This window comes from Equus przewalskii, chromosome 6, assembly GCF_037783145.1.
Source record: "Equus przewalskii isolate Varuska chromosome 6, EquPr2, whole genome shotgun sequence".
NCBI lineage: Eukaryota > Metazoa > Chordata > Mammalia > Perissodactyla > Equidae > Equus > Equus przewalskii.
The window spans coordinates 82,857,751-82,877,672 of record NC_091836.1 but is presented as its reverse complement, the minus strand read 5'-3'; the positions used below and the strand labels follow the sequence as shown (position 1 = coordinate 82,877,672).

Sequence of the window (19,922 nt, the reverse complement as noted above, 5' to 3'; positions counted from 1 at the left end):
ATACATATGCTACACTTTTGTAGTTGTCCAAAAGTTCTTGGGTATTCTGTTCTGCTTTTCTTCTCATTCTTATTCTTTTTACTCTTTACATTTTGGTTTGGAAAGTCTCTACTGATATATCTTCAAGCTCAGTGCTTCTTTCCTTGGTCATGTTCAATCTGCTGGTGAATCTATCAAAGGTATTCTTCATATCTGTTACATAAATGTCTTTGATTTCTGAAATTTCCTTTAGATACTTCCTTAGAATTTCAAATTCTTTGCTTACATTACTATCTGTTCTGGCATGCTGTCCACTTTTTCATTGGAATCCTTAGCATATTAATCATAATTATTTTAAATTCCCAGTCTGATAATTCCAAAATCTCTGCCTTATCTGAGTCTAGTTCTGATGCCTGCTTTGTCTCTTCAGACTGTGTTTTTTCTTGCCTTTTGGCCTGACTTGTAATTTTTTGTTGAAACCCAGACATGATCTATAGAATAATAGGAACTGAGGTAAAAAGGCCTTTAGCATGAGGTTTTATGTTTATCTGGCTAGGAGTTAGGCTGGGTTTAATGTTTGCTGTAGCCTCAGGTGTCAGAGGCTTCAATTACCTCCAGTGTCCTTATTTTTGTCTCCTCTATTATCTTTGGTTTTCTCTAGAATCTCCTTCTTAAATAGAGTTTGTGCCTGGAAGCTCTCTCTGCTGTCACTGTGATTATCCTGGAGTTCTGCTGATGTGGTACTAAGGTATTGGGAAGGGGATAGACTCTATAATCTTAGGATTAAATCTCAGTTTTTTTATAAGGTCAGAGTCTCCAGGCTGTGACCTTCAGAAGAGTTTCTTTTAGCTCTTTCTATACTCCCCTTATGTGAGACAGGAAGGCTAGAGGAGGCTAGAGTTGGCTAATTGCCCTTCCCCCAGGTCAGATAAGGCTCTGGGAAAGCAGTTTCCTTTGAGGGCAGATCTTCCTTATGGAGAATGCTCTGGATATATTTCAAAATGGTTATTTGTTCCCCTCCCTCTGCTTGAAGCAGGAAGGGTTTTCCTCTGATCTTCACTGTGAGAACCTGCTGAGGTTCCTGGAAGTAAAATTCACAGAAGTGTGGGAATCTCCTCACACTGGGCACCTAGGAGTTTAACTCTCAAGCTGGCCCACACACAGCCTCCAGCTATTCGTCAATTACTGCTGAAGTGCTCCTGTCAGTTACTGTCTCCAGCAGCCTCTGCTCCTGATGAGCTGTGATTCTCAGTATTCCTCCTCCCTCCAGTTTGGGGGAGAGGAGGGACAGTTTGCCTTGTGACCTCAATTTGCTGATGGATCTAATCAGAGTTGTTGATTTTCAATTTTTTGGCTTATTTCTTGTGAGGACAGGAGTGGTGACTTCTGAGCTCTTTACATGTTGTAGCGGAAACTGGCAATCCTATCTAATCTTTACAACTCTTTGAATTAGTATTATTCCAAATTGACAAGCAAGGAAACAAACTCAGAAAGGGTAAATTAAATGGCCCAAACTTATGCAGCCAGTGAGGGATAGAGTGGCTATGTTGCCACTAAAATAATGAAATTAAATTGGGATTCAGGCAATTGCTTAACAATGGGGATATGCAAGTGATTTTGTCATTGTGCATACACCATAGAGTATACTTACACAAACCAAAGAGTGTACCAAAAGATGGTATAGCCTACTACACACCTAGGCTATATGATACTAATCTTATGGGACTACTGTCATATATGCGGTCTGTCATTGACTGAAATGTTATTATGTGGTGCTTGATGGTACTAGGATCCAGGAAGGCAGCTGCACAAGTACAGGCTTCTTTGGAAAGAGGCCAGGAGATGTGTGCGTGTGTCCTCATGTGGGTACATACGAAGAAGCCCTGGATGTCAGCTGACTTTGGGAAGGAAAGGGGCTGGGGAGTGGGGGCAGAATTTTTGTCTTTACCATAGAATCAGTGTCATTTCATTGTCAAAAAGAACAACTTGTTTTAGGCCAAAATTTAAAAAGCACAACTAAGAAACTGACAGCTATTTATTAAATGCCTACTATGTGCCAGGCACTGTGACAGCGCTGAACAGACACAGCACTGAACAGAGCAATGTCCCTACTCTCATGGAGCTGACATAGCAGCGAGGGGAAATAGGTAATAAGCCAGCAAGCATATACCATGTCAGGCGGTGATAAGTTAAATGGAGAGAACTAAAGTGGGGTAAATGGGATTAAGAGTGATAGGGGTATTGTTTCATAAAACATGGTCAGAAACGTGCTCTTTGACCAAAATGACGTTTGAACAGAAACCTGAAAAGTGAGAGAGAGAGTCTTATGGATATCTGGGGGAGGAGCATCCTAGCTAGCGGGAAGAGGAAATATAAAGTCCTTGCAGCATGGATCAATGGCTTAGCTGAGGATGCAGGCTCATTCAATCTGAAGACAACATAAAGCTGTGAGGACTGCGATGGACTATGTTGGATAAAAGATGCCAAATCTAGAAGAATCTTGAAATGCTGGAGAGATGGGTCATGTTGAATAATAAATTTATCAAGGCGAAAATCTAAGTTTTGAACTTTATTCCGAGAAGGTAATTGCATAAGAATGGGATTTGCAAATTGTGGTTTAGTAACCACATGGTAGACGGATGGGAACTCCTTCCAGCCAACACCCTGGCCTGTCCAAAACAAACAACTATGAGACATCAGGTGTCAGCGGGGGGTCAACTGGAGGGACAGTTCTGTGTGCAAGAGGAGAAACCAAGACAAGGTAACTTGGGTTACACATTTGCTCTAAAACTAAGCTCTGAGTCAGTTTCCTACTTGATCAGGTATGATAGAAAATGACATAATAATAGACATCAAAAGCCAAAAAACTGTTTGATACAGAAACTTGGAACTATCCCATGGAAATTATCTAAAATATAGAAACACAATGTTCATAAGGGCAGAGATTTTTGTCTGTTTCATCACAGCTATATCCTCACAACCTAGAATATGCCTTGTATATAGTAGGCTTAATAAATATTTGTTGAATGAATATATAAATAAATGAAAAAGGATTTCTTTATAAAATTATTTATAATATTTTTAAAAATCTACCTAAATACCCTACAATAGGCTACTGTTTAAGTACACGATGATCCATTCACTCTTTGGATTGAACTCTATTTTTAAAAGCAACCAGATGACTTAAGTATTTGTAAAACCAGAATTAAGATCTAGCCCATAAAGTGGTTAGAATGGAGGCTCAGCATTCTCATTTTAAGGATGGGAGGATTACAAGGCCCACAGTGGCTTATTGGTATTTTTAAGCTACTTAATACATATGTGATAAAAGTTTTTTGGGGCAGTAAAAGTTATATATTGTGTGCTAAACAATTCTTTAATGTATTTGAAAATTATTTCCAGACCTTTAGAAAAACAGATGTGGAAACAATGCTAGTTCCCATGTAAGAAAGCATGAGACCAACTAATGCCAGCAAACAAGTGGGTAGGCCCAGGAATTCCAGCAGCAGTCATCCATCAATTTGGAAAACATTTATCAACTGGCCAGTGTGCCAAGCCTTGGTGAGACCGTGGGAATACAGAGATGGCTGCAGCCCAGATTTCTGCCTCTTTGCAGAATCTTGTAGGGGAATAGGAATTTAACACATCAGGGCCACACAGCATGTGAAGAACTAGAATAAAGGGATGTGCCAAGTGTTTGAGAGGTCAGAGATGGATAAGAAGGCACAGATTCTAAATGGGATGAAAGTAAGACAGGTATCAGGAAACACAAATGTGAAGGCATGTGAAGGCTTGAGACCTGGAGGATGATGTATCTATAGGAAGATAAACCTGGTGTGATCCCTGGAATGACCCAGAAAGGATTTCAAGGGACCAGGTAGTTGATTTCTGTCTGTCTCTCCCACACATCTTCCCCTGGAGCTAAAAGAGATGCTGAATAGAGAAAATGGTACAGACCTCAGATGTTTTAATCCTTACTCACTGCCATTTACTGGCTCTGTGCCCTTTGTCACATTTCTAATTCACTCAGTTTTATCTGGCCTGTAAGATGGGATGATAACAGTGCCTATCTCATGGGAGGGGTCTGAAACTGACAGGAGATTAATAAATGTGTTTATTTATGTGAGAAATATTTACTAAGCACCTATTTTGTGGCAGGCACTGCACCAGCACTTGGTGTGCCGTTGTGCAAGAATCAGACAGTCTCTGTTCTCGTGGAGCTTACAGCCGAGGGGGAGAGAATGGAAGTAAGTGACGCACCTAAGCTAGTTAGTACCTGGAGGCAACAGTGGTGGTTTCCTGTGTCTGCTCATCCCCTGGGTGTGAAGCCTTTGTCAGGGTATAATTTGAACCCCATTTTTGGTGAAGCTGCTATGTGGGAGTAGGTCACAAAGCCAGTAATTGAGCCCAGCCACACACCCAGCTCCCACATTGAACAGAGTTCTGTTTTTATTTATTGGGTATCATGGATCCAGCAGCACTGAAATTTTCCATGTTACTTTGTAGGCTTCCCGATCACATTACAGTAAAAATAGAAAGAATTAGAGAAGCTGGTCTCTCCCCTCACCTGGTAGAGTCAGATACACAGCTGGTCAGTTATACCTAAGACAAGATGTCTGGTCACAACTACAGAGGGATGGCGTTTGTGATTCATTGGACACAGAGAGGTGGAAAGGGCACCTGGCTGCTGGCTCAGACAGAAGAGACATTGATTGCGGGTTCATCATGTTCGGGCACTGTCTTGGGCATTTTACATAAATTATCTCATTTGATACTCAAAACAATGTTTGTCATCCTTATTTTATAGACGAAGGAACTAAGGTTCAGAGAAATTAAGCAACTTCTTCACCCAGCTGGTAGAGGCAGAATATGCGCCCAGGTCAGCTGACTCCAAAACTCATGTTCTTTCCACACACCCGCTGCATACTCCAAATGGAAAAGCCAAGCTGGAATTGGAAGAAGAATGAGATACATACTCCTTTTTGAGTGGGAAGATCAACCTAAAAATAGGGATGCTTTCCACTGTCATAATAACCTACGTGCCCATCACTGACACTGTCAAATTCCAAATGTAATTTCCACCTGTAGAAATAAAGGAGCCAATATGTACATATACGTGTATGTGTGCAGAGAGAGACTTTAGTCTGACCCTGTAATTTAATTCTTGAAATTAGTAATAAGGAAATACTCATGAATGCTGACAAGGATTTATGCGTTAAGGAGTGCACTGCAGTGTTTTTTTATGAGTAAACAGAAAAAAAGAAAAAGGAAAACTGGAACCACTTATCTTGCCCAGCAATAGAGGAATGGTTGCATAAGTTATAATTCAACAGTATGGTGGAATATTATAAAGCTATTAAAATTCATGTTGTGGAATAATATTTAATTGCATTGAAATATATAATAGAATGTTCATGAAAAATAAAACAGGATATAAGATCCTTCTATAGTACGGTTCCAATATTTTATTGAAAATTACATATATGCATATATGTGCATGTGTATATATATGTATATGCGTTTATTCTTAAAATCTGGAAGGAAATGCACCCAAATGTTAATAGTGATTATCTTTAGGTTATAAGATGATGTATTTGCATTTCTTCTTTATCCTTCTTTGTATCTATCTTTTTCTGTGTTTTCCAACACAAAACAAGAGCGTGCTCTGTTGAGAAGAGTGGTACTCAAGTCTCCATGAGTCTGGGTCCCAGACTCAGGCATTGCCTGCCTGGAAGGAAACTATTTTTTGTCCTTCCTGGTAGCAGGCACCGGAAACCAGGGTTGTAGAAGCCTGAGGACCCGTCCACCCCAGGTACTCACATGGCCCACTGCTTCTTGCTCTTCTTACAAATGATTTTATGTGGCAATTAAAAAAAAAAAAGAAAACTAAGTGTTGAACAAGAGGTATTGACATTGCTTTTAAAGTGTGTTCTTTTGAGTCAGCCTTGATGGCCTAGTGGTTAAAGTTCAGCACGCTCCTCTTCAGTGGCCTGGGCTCGCTTCTGGAGTGTGGAACCACAGCACTCTTGTGTCAGTAGCCATGCTGTGGTGCTGACTCACATAGAAGAACTAGAAGGACTTACGATTAGAATATGCAACTATGTACTGGGGCTTTGAGGAGGGAAAAAAAAGAAAAAAGAAAAGAAGATTGGCAACAGATGTTAGTTCAGGGCAAATATTTCCAAGCCAAAAAAAAAGAACCGTACTTAAAAAAAAAAAAATGTATTCTTTTGATGGTTCTTTTAGGATCGCAGCTCCCCAGGGGCATTTTATACCAACTGAGTTCCTGAAGGGAAGGGGGCAGCATGGCACGTCATTCATCTCCTGGTTCATTCATTCATTCATTTGTTCATTCATTTAAGAAAACTTTTACTGAGGTCTCACTGGGTTGTATGCACTTGTTAAAAAAGATTTAGTGATAAATTAAAATAGAGAAAGTTTTAAAATAGAGGTCTGAGGAAAGAGTAGAGTGGTCTTCACACAAACCCTTCATCTTCACCCCTTGTCCACCTGCAAACTTCAACCACCCAAAGAGACAACTCACAGTTACCATCTGTATAAATATCCTTTCTCTCTTCCCAAATCAGCACTCACTCCTCACTTCCTGCAAATGATTGTTTTCTTATTTGCACACATGCAGCAATCATAGCACTTAGCATGCTGCAACACAGTTCTTTCTATACAAGTCTCTTTATTCTAGGTCACACATAGGAAATGATAGCATTTCCCCAGAGTAAACAGATGAGACCACCCCAATAACTAAGGAAATGTTTATCTAGGTTCTCCTATAACCCATTTGTGATCTACCAGTGTACATAGCATACCAGGGTTGGGAAGTTCTCCCGTAGATCTTGACCTCCTAATACCAGGGACCAGGCCTTAATTATTCATCTCAAAATGCTCAGAGCCTAGTATGTTGCCCTTCCCATAGCTGGTAATTAGTGCTTTCATTAATTCATTTCAGCTAATATTTATTGAATGTCCACCATGTGCCAAGCATAGTGCTAGTCATTAGAAATACAGTAGTGAGCAAAACAGATATGGTTTTGCCCTATAATTTGGTGGGGCAGAGCAATATTAAAAGAATAATCCTACAAAAAATACATAATTCTAAGGTGTAATAACCACTCTGAAGGAAAAGTACAGAGAGCTATGAATGCTATGGAAATATCTGAATAAACAAATGAATGATGAAATAAAACTCTGTATTTTTATGCTGTAATATTCGTTCCCTAGAAAGGCGTACTCTATAGAGACCGAAAGAGTATATTGCGGGCTCTCTCAGGGTGGATTAAGAACCCCATGAGAAAATCTACCTCCTGTGTTCATGCTTTTATGATGCATCCTAAGACCTCATTCGTTTGTTGTGATCCTATCTCATGGATGACTCATTCTGAACTTACTTATAGGCAACTAAAACTCCTAGGGTATTTTTTGTGTGTGTTTGCTTAACATGCTGCCATAAATCCAAATCTCTCTTCTTGGACATGTGCAACTGGTTACTTGGATCCAGGTAGGTGACTTTCTGTGTTCCTCCATTAGCATTCATCTTGCTAGATTTGGTCTATCAATTTGACCTGCCCACATCCTGTGATGCCCAGTCCTGATATGGGCATATATCTTTCCCTTCACATCAGTGGGTGTGGCTACCATGATGGAACAACCGTATCCAGGTTGTTAAAGGAGTGCTGAGTGGAATTTTTTTGGGAGGAGGTGTGGGGACCACCTTTACACCACACATCAAAAACGTAAGAACGAACATGTAATTACCCTTCTGGGAAACTACTCTAGCAAAATAATACCAAATAGGGAAAAAAGTTTTATGCAAGAAACTGTTTTTACTCCATTATTTATAATAGTGAATGGCAGATTGAAAACTCCTAAAGTATTATAGAAACATGATTAAGCTTAGGTGAATATAACAAGGGAAAGTTTTCCTAGAAACTAAGAAAATTCCAAATAAGAGGCTTGTAATAGCATTTTATTTCTAGAAAAGTGTGTCAAAACCTCTTAGCTTCTCACGTGGCTCAGAACCCATTAACTGCTAATAAATATTTATTGTTAATGAAGAGATCATGAAAATAGTTTAGAAACAGGTGATTAAGAATATGGGATAATTAGTTATTAAAAGATCCTTTTTTGTATAGTACTGATAAAGGCTCTTCTCAGGCACATGCCTTTATAATGAGGCTTTCTTTCTTTGATTGGCAGACTATTACCTAAATTAGCCAACACCTATAGGCCTTAAATTAAAAATAAAATAAAGCAATGGTGTTATAAATTAGCAGCTTAGCATAGTGTTGATAAGTACTTGAGTGGCTATTCTGTGCAGGGTGCAGTTTGAGGTGCTGAGGGTACAAGACAGATAAACATCCCTGCCTCGTGGAGCTCATAACTTAGCGGAAGGCGCAGATAGCACTCAAGTCAGCAAGTGAAGCAGACAGCATGTCAGGTGGCGATAAAAGCAATGGAAAAACTTAAGTGGAGAAGAGGGTAGGGAGGCTAGCTCCAGGAGCGAAGGAGGATGAGGTTTCAAACAGGGTGAGGGGGCGGCCTCCCTGGGAAAGGCACATCTGAGCAGAGACCTGGAGGAGGTGGGAGAAAGAGCCGGGCAGTTGGCTGGCCCGTGAGCATTCCAGGGAGGAATTCGCTTTTAGGAATACAATTTGAGAGGATTGGTGGGTAGCTTTTGCACAGGCAGTCCAGCCCCTGCATTCCTTGTCACTTTCAATTAACCATGAGTACACTCAGCTAGCCCATCAAAGAGAGGTTTCCATGTCTCTTCCTTCTGGCAGCCAGAGGCAGACACCGTGGTCTGTGCCAGCGCTGCCACGCTGGCCCGCCGTTGGAAGCAGAGCAGGCAGCCCCGCCCCCTTCCCGGGCCCTCTGCCCACGTGGTGAGAGCTGTAACCCTTCCTCTCCCTGTCCCAAGCAGCCCCGTCCCCTCCCCGCTGGGTATGAAGGGGCATTGCAGTTTGCTTTCATTGTGTTTGAACGTGGCAAGACTATGCCCTCCCAGTGAGGGCTCCCTTCTTTAGAGGCAAAATCACCCCCTTTCAGAGTTACTTTTAGAGCTAAGAATGTAATCTTTAACCAGACTTAGAGTATTAGAATTTTTTTGTTGTTGCTAAGTCCTCAAAGGTCTGTCATATTTGGAGGGAGAGTGTTAACAAAGAAGTACATCCAAATATTTGTTAATCACCACGTATGTATTTTTCAAATTACCGTGGCATTTGTAGTTTCTGATCCTCCACTCAGGTTCCAATGAGGACTTGCTGACTTCCTGCCACGCCTGTTGGCAGCAGAGGTCATTTCAGGTACAGTTACAAGGAGGACACTGTAAACTCTAGGAGGGCAGGACTGGGTATTTTTCTCACCATCGCAGCCCCAGTGCTACCTCAGTGCCTGGCACGTAGGAGACCCTCCATAAGTGCTGATGAATAAACGGATAACTCCAAAGATGGCAGCTTTGGTACAGACAGAAAAGACTTTCATGCTAGAGTAGCAGGGGGCAAACACAGAGACCACAGTGACTCAAGCAGGAGAGGTAAAACAGAGGCCCGAGCTCTGGCCCTTCCCCCTCCAACCTCTGAGGTGATGGGAACCCAAGTGGAGTGTGCATCTAATGCCCAAGGGCTGGGCAGGGGTGGCAGATGAAGTGTGAGAAAATCACTGGCACAGGATTGCCTCTGCCTTCACCTGTAGACACTGAATTACTTTGGTCAATTTGCTTAACCCCTTGGAGACTCAGTTTCATCATCTGGAAAATGGGGATAACAATCCTGACCTCACAGGGTTGCTGTGAGAACCAAGTAAGATGACACATATAAAGCCATTGGCACAGAGGCTACTACCATAAAAAGTCATAGTAGGCCCTCATGTTTTCACTTAACACGCACACAAACTAAGAGGGGGTTTACACCGTGGTTGGGAGCAGGCACCTGGAGCCAGACTGCCTGGGTTTGAATCCCAGCTTTACCACTTACAGCTGAGGGGTCTTGAGAAGGTTACTTAGTTGCTCTGTGCCACACTTCCCTCATCCGTGAAAAACAGGACAACAATGCTCATTTCATAGTGTTGCTCTGAGGATCAAATCAGTTAATCGATGTAAACCACTTAGAACAGGATCTGGCACACAAACGTTATTAGTGTATGTTAGGCATTTTCCGTATTTGTTTCTCTCTTTGATCCCTCCATGGCTGGTGGAAGCAATGAGAAGATAGGAGCAGACGGATATGTTGATGTGATGATGGAGGAGTTCAGGTTGAGCGGGCTGGGTCCATGTCTCATTTGAACACTGGTTGTCAAATTTGAGTGTGCATTAGATCGACCCTGAGGGCTTGTTAAAACACTGGTTCTGGGGGCCCCACCCTCAGAGCTTCTGATTCAGTAGGTCTGCGTGGGGCATGAGACTTTGTGTTTCTAACTAGTTCCCAGATGGCGCTGACGCTGCTGGTCCAGAGACCACACTCTGAGAACCACTGAGAGGAAAGAAGAAAGGATGTGAGAAGCTCTAAGACAAGGAAGAAGGGAGGATGCATAAAGAGATAGGAATTCTGAAACAATTCCAAATAGGACTGAGTTATGGATGCTAGCAGAAAGAATCATTTGTTCATTTATTCATTCAACAAACGTTTACTCACTGCCCACTGTGAGCAGGGCTTTGTATTCACCAGTTGGTGGCAGAGACCAAGATTTAGCTGAGCAGAACAACAGTGAGTTGAAGAGGACGATCAATTTATTGAATTAAAACAGAACAGCATTGGGGCTGGCCCCGTGGCCGAGTGGTTAAGTTCGCGCGCTCCGCTGCAGGCGGCCCAGTGTTTCGTTGGTTCGAATCCTGGGCGCAGACATGGCACTGCTCATCAGACCACGCTGAGGCAGCGTCCCACATGCCACAACTAGAAGAACCCACAACGAAGAATACACAACTATGTACCGGGGGGCTTTAGGGAGAAAAAGGAAAAAATAAAATCTTAAAAAAAAAAAAACAGAACAGCATTTAGGAAATAAGCCATATACCCATCAGGCCTAACTCTACATCATGCCCCCATTAGGTTTAACTCAGGCATCATTTTTTTTTAACTGTGGTAGAATATGCACAGCATAAAATTTACCATTTTAACCGTTCTTAAGTGTACAGTTCAATGGCATTAAGTATGTTCATACTGTTGTGCAACCGTCACACCATCCATCTCCAGAACTTTTTTATCCTCCCAAACCGAAACTCCACACCTGCTCATCAATCATTCCCTTTGTCCCCTTCCCCCGCATCCCCTGACAACCATCCTCTACTTTCCGTTTCTATGCATTTGACTACTCTAGATGCTTCCTATAAGTGGAATCAAACACTATTTGTCCTTTTATGACTGCCTTATTTCACTCAGCATAACGTCTTCAAGGTTCAACCGTGTTATAGCATGGATCAGAATTTCCTTCCTCTTTAAGGCTGATCAATTTTCCACTTCATATAGATACCACATTTTGTTTTTCCTTTCATCCATCAATGGACGTTTGGGTTGTTTCCGCCTTTCGGCTATTGTGGATAATGCTGCTCCGAACGTGGGAGTACAAATAACTTCAAGTCCCTGCTTTCAATTCTTTTGGGTATATACCTTGAAGCATCATTTTAAAGTAGATAAACTTTGTCTGTGTGAAAATTAAGACCACATTCTCTCCATCTCACCCCCATCCTGACACTCAGCTACCCAGATGTCTCAGCTGCCCAGAATCTAAGTCATCCACACCTCCAGGTAAGTCAGCACAACAAGGACAAGGGGAATATATTTTAATGCTTTGTGGGCTGAATGCGTGCCTGAATCTTCCCTTCCTCTGACAACCCTAGTGATGCACTGTCCAAACACACCTGTGCCAGGAGCTTCTTGAGTACTACAGGGAAGCGGTTTAGTCTCTGGAATCAGACACCTGATAGAGGAGCCTGGCCTTACTATTTACTCTCCGCGTTTAGGCAAGTGACTTAATCTGTCTAGTTTGAATTTCCTGATCTATAAAATAGGGATCATAATTCCTATCTACTTGGTTGTTTTGAGAATTAAACTAAGACAAGGTAAACTAAATTAAGATTAGATAAACCAAGATAAGGTAAGGCACTTAACCTAGTGGCTGGCATATGGTAAGTACCCAATAAATCTTGGTCATTGTTAGTATTATTATTGGTTAATTCCTTCAGATATGAGCCAAGAAAGGTCCTGCCATCTAGGTGCATAGAAGGACATTACAATGAACGTGGAATTAACAGTCCCACTAAGCCAGAAGCGCAGAATCCTAAACAATGGACTGTTGTTTATGTTAAAAACAATTAATAATGTTTTTAATCACAGGATTCAAAATTACAACCTGGCCACAAGGGATTAAAAGATGCCTTTGGGTGGGGAAGATATTTTGGGCAGGGTCCTCAATGGAACCCACAAATGGTACCAGAGTCCCCAGCAGCCAGCTACGGGTGTAAGTATTCTTCTTGGGTTTCTTTTTTTCTTCTGAGTTTGCAAGTGCCAGATAAAAATGGATTCCAGAACAATGGGAATTTGAGATGAGAAACGGTTACAGCAAATTTGGCCAGGCCTCCTCCTAGGATTGCCCCAGTCCTTCTGGGACATGTTCTGACAACTTGCCGGCCTCTTTCTAAACCTCTGAAAGGGGATGAGTTTCCCACCACTTCCCTCGGAAGACTATTCCACGGTGGAATATGGCTCACTGTCAGGGCCCTCGCCTTTGAGATTCCCTTTCTTCCCCTGACCCACTTTCGTCTTGCTGCGCCCTTTGGTACAAAGTCAAAAGAAGGCTCCCCCGGAGGAGGTTGCTCTGCGAGGACTGACATTCAAAGACCATTACCACCTCTTAAACCCGGCCCTGTTCGTTCAGCCAAGCAAAGCATATCTAATTCTTTTAATCTTCCCTCATAAATCCATCTCTTCATTCCCTTAATAGTTCTCCTGTGCTTTGAACTCCCTCCAGTCTGGCCATCCTCAGCTCTTGTTCCGTTTATACTTGAGAACCGCTAGTCAATCATGAAACGGCTGCACAGCAAAAACAGCGGGCCTCGCCAGGGTTCCAAGGGCTCACCGTGCAGCACTCTCTGCAGCCCGAAGGCACTGTGAGCCACAGAAGAGCCCTGCCTGGTGGCCGACCCCGAAGGCCACAACACAGACTGGAGGCGTTTGCTGCCTGCTCCGTGATGGGTCTTTCATGTGGACCCGGCCCACCTGGCCAACGTCAAAGGAACTGCACAAGAAACCCCTGCAGACACTTGCACCTTTCCCTTCACTCAGCTCGTCAGTCCGTCCACCTTTCACTTGGCTTCTACCTGCCAGGGCATGGAGGGCCGCTGAGAAAGCCCAGAGGGGCCTTACCTGGAAGGTCCCAGCATGGTCTTCTTCCTTATCACCCTCTCTGTTCTCTTTGAGGGCAATTAATGTGAATCCCCTGAAGTAGGAGGGTGGAGCAGCTGAAAGTGTCACTGTGGAGAGAGAAGAAAGCAGATTATAAGCACAAGAATCAGCTGTCTTCCATTTGTCAAATGGATGGACATGAGTTCTCCACCAGCATCCCAGGCCTGCGGGTTGCAGGGGCAGCAGACATTGGAAAAGGCTCATGCCTTGAGTAGGGAGCTTTCACCCTCTCCACCCAGCTCCTCTTGTATTTCAAAACCTGCTAAAGGCCTGAACTGCAATCTCACTTGGGAATTCTTGAAGCAACCAAGGCTGTGGTTAGCTGTCTCCCAGTGACCGCAATTGGAGATAGTCCCTGGTCAGCAACTCCAGTCTTGACAGTTCTCTAATGTTACACTTCCGCTAGATTGACCCAGGAGAAATCTAGCTGCTCACAGCACAAACTCCTGTAGGATGCCCTTTGTGCAGAGACTGCTGTGTGTTTTCCAAAATACATTTCCTCCTTCTTGTGGACACTCAGCTAGGCCACATTCCCAGCCTCTCTTGCAATAAGGTCTGCTTACGCCTCTGTTCTGCCAGTGGAAAGCCGGGACAGACATGATGCATGCCACTTCCAGCCTGGCCCATACAAATTTTCCACATCATGCTCTACTCTCCCTCTCTCACCTCCGCCTGCTGAGTGCAGGAGATCCAGCAGAGGACTGTGGCGTCCCAGGAGAAACACAGTAGAACCATAAGATGGAAGGAGCCTAGATTTCTGAATAACCACACAGAGAATCTCTCACTGACCAGAAACATCCATACTGTACTTTGCATGAACTGGAAATAAACTTCTTTTGTGGGGGATTGTTTTTATAGCAGCTGGAGTTAGGAATCTATGTTATACTATTCCTTCTCACGTCTACTCAGAGAGCTATGCTTTCACTGAAATCTGGCTCAAGGGTGTACTTAGCAATGATGGTCACTCTTTCCTTGGTATCCGCAGTCTTCTGAGATGGAAATCGTTTACTGCAATTTCTGCATTGGATTGCGATTCTCTTTTTACCTGCCTTTTCCACTGGACTGTGAGTTAATGCTGGAGAGGGGCTGGGTTTGAATTCTCTTTGTTCCCCTGCACCTTGCACAGAGCCTAGCATCTAATAGACACTCAATTCAAGTTTCTTGAAATTGATGTAAATTGAGGTTTAAATTGCTTTACTGCCTGCATTAAAGTGCTAAGATTCTGGTCGTCAAACGTAGAATTATAGACTATTAGAGCCTCAAGCTATCCCAAGAATCCTCCACTCCAGTCTTCGAATTTCACAGATAGGAAACAGAGACGCAGAGAGGTTAACAGACACACCCAAGGCAGTAAGACCACCCAGAGGCAGACGTAGGGCCAGACCACTCCTCAGTTTAACACTTCACCCATGGTTGCACACACTGAGTACATTCGTCATAGTGTGGGTACTCCACAAGTGCTTACTAAGTTTTAAAAATTTAAAAATCAATTCATTTAACATATAATATTTATGTGATTCTGATAAGCAACTCCCTACTGGGGAGGGACTTTTAGTTCCAGTCCTGAAAATGAGGCACCTCAAAGCTCCAAAAACTAAAACCACCATCTTGGATAACATAGCAGTGGTCCATGAGACACTGACACAATGACATCTCAGAGAAGATCTTTGAGACACAAAGATTGCAAATCTCATGCTCTGATTGGTTAGTTCATCCCATAAAAATAAAGGAGCATTCTGTTTGGCTACTTGTGTCTATAAAGATAGAAAGTGGACAAGAAAGGATGAGAAAAAAGCACGATAAAGTAAGAACAGTAAGAAATGTGGGGTGCTCAGCAGTGGCAAGCAGAAAATGATGGTTATGATGTCAGAGAAAGAGCTGCAATCTCTGAGGGACAGCCAGCCAGCCTCAAAGCAGTCTAGGGTGAGCTGGGGTGGCCTTTAAGGCCATTATACACAATTCTGGAGGAGGGGAGCAGAGGACAAAGAAGGTGACAGTAAAGGTACTCTGCCCAGATGGCCTCAAATTCGTTTTTGCCATTTTAACGTGACCCTGGTGCTGACATGCCTTGCTTCCAGTGGCCAGCACCTGTGGCTCTTTTTTGAGGATTGTCCTCAGGTCCTGGAGCCTGCTTTGCTCATATGAAAGCCCCAGTTCCCTTGCATCAGATGAGGACAACTCTGAGGGGTACCTGGCACTTCACAATGGCCCTGCAGGATCAGACTGAAACTCGCTGAGAGACCGGCACAGCCTGGTGGGCTTCTCCTCCCTGTCCTGCTTCCCCACTCCCTACTGGCTTCCCCAGGAGCACGTCCTTCATAAATCACTTGCACCCAATTCTCACCTGAGGGTTGGTGTTATGGGTTAAATTGTGTTCTTCAAAATTATATGTTGAAGTCCTAACTCCCAGTGCCTAGGAACGTGACTTTATTTGGAAATAGGGTCTTTGCAGATATAATTAGTTAAGATGAGATCATACTGGATTAGGGTGGGCCTTAAATCCAATATGACTGGTGTCCTTAAAAGAAGAGACATGGAGACACATCAGGAAGAATGCCAGGTGCCGACAGAGGCAGATATTGGGGGGAAGCATCCACAAGCCAAGGAATGGCAAGGATCGTTACCAGAGACTAGGAGAGGCATGGAAGGAGCTCTCCCTCAGAGCCTCCACAAGGAACCAACTCTGCTGACACCTTGATTTCAGACTTTTAGCTTCCAGAACTGTGAGAGAATACACTTCTGTTGGTTTAACGCACTGGTTTGTGATCATATATGTGGCAGCCCTAGGAAACGAATGAAGTCTGCTTCTGGGGAACCCAGCCTAAGATAACCCCTACCACACAGTTACTGCCTTCAGGATAAAGCTCAGACCCCACACACTGAGAGGCCTGCAGACTCTGCCTCTCCAGCTCACCAACCACACTCCCACTCCCACAGCACTGCATTTCCGTCTTGGGACTCACTCACTGGCAGTTTCTTGAAAAGCCAAATCATCTCACCCTACAGCATTTTTTTCCCACATACTACTCATATGCCTGGAATGTTCCAACTCCTCCATTCCTGGCAAACTTCTTCAGAAATCAGTTAAATTTTCACCTTTTATGTGGTGTTTCCTCTGACTTCCCCATCAAGATCTGGGGGCTTTTTTTTTTTTTGGACATTGTTGAGTCCAAGAAATTAACCTATAATTTTAAAAAGTTTTCATAAATTAAAATTTAAAATACCTGTACAATGGATATAATAACAGTATTTACCTCAAAGTATCAGTGTGAAGCGTAAATGAAATAAGGCATGTAAAGTCCTTAAAATCACGCTTGCCATATAATAGACACTTAATGAATATTAGCTCTTATTATTAGCAGCGATGAGATGATCACATTACATTATACTTTGTGGTTAAGTCTTTGTTTACCTACTTGTAAGTCCTTCAAAGGCAAGAACCACATCTGAGGTCAGCACAGTGATTAGCACGGAGCTGACGTGCAATTAAATTTACTGAATCGTGTTCATGGGCTGGTAGACTTCGTACTATCAAGACGCCAATTCTTCTCAAATTGATTTATAGATTTAGTACACTCTAGATTAAAATCCCAGCACGTTTTTTGTGATACTGACAAGCTGATTCTAAAATTTATATGAAAATGCAAAGGGTCAAGAATATCCAAGGCAATCTTGAGAAAGAAGTGCAAAGTTGGAGGGCTTACGCTATCAGATATCAAGACTTATGCAGCTATGGAAATTAAGCCAGTGTACTACAGCAAGGAAAGAAAAGTAGGCCAACTGAACAGTTTGGCGTCCAGAAAAAGTTCAACAAATATATGGAAACTTGATTTATGATAAAGGAGCAGTGGGGAAAAGATGACATTTTCAATAAATGGTGCTAGCGCAACTGGATAACCATATAGAGAACGGTGAATCCTGGCCTTTACCTGACCTCATACACAAAATAAATCTCACATAGATTGTAGAGCTAAATATGTAAAGTAAGACAATAAAGTTTGTAGAAGGTAGCACTGGATAAAACGTGACTGACCTTGGAGTAGGAAACAGTGTTTAAACAGAACGTTAAAAAACAGTGACAATAAAGGAGAAGATACATAAAGGCAGTGATATCAAGAGTGATATCAAAATTCTGCTCATCAAAAGACACCATTAAAAAACGTAAGCCACAGCGTGGAAGACGATATTTGCAATCCATACAACCAGCAACTGACTTTTATCCAAAAATATATAAAGAACTCTTTCAAATCAATACGAAAAAGATAAACAACCCAACAGAAAAAAATAGGCAAAACACATGAACTGATACTTCATAAAAGAAGGTGTCCAAATGGGCCAATAAGTATAGGAAAAGACACTCAACCTCACTAGTCAACAGGGAAATAAAATTAAATCCACAATAAAATACTACTGCATTTCCAGCAGTGCACTTAAAAGGTTGATCATACACTGAACTTGCCAGAATGCTGCATTCCTGTAGGTTCTAGAAAATTGAGATTCTACTCCACCTTATTGAATATAACACACAGGATGGGGGCATTGGAGCTGAACTCAGTGTGGGGTTTCAATCCATAATTAGCACTGGTAATGGTGGTCTTATACAGTATAATTTGAGGGAAGAGAGGAGACCCTGTCCCTCCAGAGAACCCTATTATATGACTGTCCTGAAAGGAGCAAATGTGCAGTGTGTTCTGAGTCCCAGTAATGACTGAAGATGACTGCTTGGCAAGAAATAATAGAATCTTCTCTCTAATGACTCCTCCCAAGTGTCTCCCAAGAGAGGCCATTACGAGACCCAAGAAATTCAAGAAAATTGCTTATGAAGGATTTTTTTTAAAGTTCATTCGGAGCCATCCTGTGAGGACCTTCAGGGAACTGGTTAAGAGCAAAGATTTCAGATTAGAATCCCAAAGCTGCCACTTATTAATTATGTGACCTCTGGCAAGTTACTTAATCTCCCTCTTTCCTCATTTTTAAAAAGAGGTTAATGATATTGAGTTTCTCTTAGGAATGTGGAGGATTAAATAAACATTTATCACAGTGCTTGGCACATATAAAAGATTCAATAATTGTAAAGCCTGATGATGGTGGCAGTGGTGGTGGTGGTGCTGATGGTGATGGCGAAGCTGGGGACGATGAAGATGTTAACGAAAATGATTATGATGATGAAGATCATGATGCTCAGCAAGCCAGTTAACCAACAGTGAGTTTCAGAGAGCTAGTCCTCAGGAACAATGATTGAACTTCCAAAGAAAAACTCTAATAGGTGCCAATGAAGGACCACTAAGAAGACTGCAATGGAGATGACTCTCTTCGGGGACGATCCTCACGGGGCCAGGTTATAAGGAGATCTGGGTAGGTCCTTATAATGAACGGGTCTCCTTGCAGCTTATCACACTCAACATAAAGTGCCCCGTGAGGACCTCTCAGCCCCTCCCACCCCCATAAAATATATCCTGTCAATATCCCTCTCCTTTTCTTGAATGCCTCTCACTCAATTTTAATTAAATATTTGTGGATTGTTTGTTAAATGTCAGTCTCCCCTAATAACCTGTAAGCTCCATGAGAGCAGAGACCAAGTCTGCCTTGGACTACACTGTGTCTTTAGCGTCTAGCATACCTCTTAACACATAGTAAAAGCTCAAGAAATACTTGTTGAATAAATGAATGAAAAAGGGTTCTAAGTTGGTGCAACCGCTATGTAAAACAGTATGGAGCTTCCTCAAATAATTAAAAATAGAACTGCCATATGATCCAGCAATTCCACTTCTGGGTATTTATCTGAAGAAAATGAAAACACTAACTCGAAAAGATACCTGCGTGCCCATGTTCATTGCAGCATTATTTACAGTAGCCAAGGTATGGAAACAATTTAAGTGTCCATTGACGGATGAATGGATAAAGAAAATGTGGCATATATATACAATGGAATATTATTCAGCCATAAGAAGAAGGAAATCTTGTCATTTGCTCCAACATGGAAGGACCCTTGAGGGGATTTTGTTAAGTGAAATAAGTCAGACAGAGAAAGACAAATATCATATGATCTCACTTATATGTGGAATCTAAAAAACAATCAAAAAACAAAAGCAAAAAACAAAAAAAACAGAGCTCGTGGATATAGAGAACAGACTGGTGGTTGCCAGAGGCAGGGGGTGAGGGAGAGCGGGGTCAAAACGTACAAACCTCCAGCTATAAAATAAGTAAGTCCTAGGAATGTAGTGTACACCATGGTGGCTATAGTTAGTAATACTGTACTGCATATTTGAAAGTTACTAAGACAGTAAGTCTTAAAAGTTCTCATCACAAGAAAAAAAATTGTAGCTATGTCTGGTGATGGATGTTAACTAGATTTACTGTGGTGATCATTTCACATCCGAAACTAATATAATGTTATATGTCAATTACATCTCTATAAATTTTTTTTAAAAGAAAAGAGTTCATTTGTCTTCAATGCATAGTTTGCTCACTCCTGCTCTGGTCCCTCTGCCAGAGTTCCCATGGGCTTCCATGTATAATATGTCAGTCTGCCTC

General features: G+C 42.3%; 1 protein-coding gene across 1 annotated transcript in view; it reads right to left on the bottom strand.

Moving 5' to 3' along the window:
• SPON1 (spondin 1) overlaps positions 1-19,922 on the bottom strand; it is a 245,183-nt gene that overhangs the window by 211,692 nt on the left and 13,569 nt on the right. Inside the window, exon 2 of the mRNA XM_070626401.1 lies at positions 13,350-13,456. Coding sequence (XP_070482502.1) covers positions 13,350-13,456 — 107 coding nt within the window. The remainder of the gene's footprint in view (positions 1-13,349; positions 13,457-19,922) is intronic.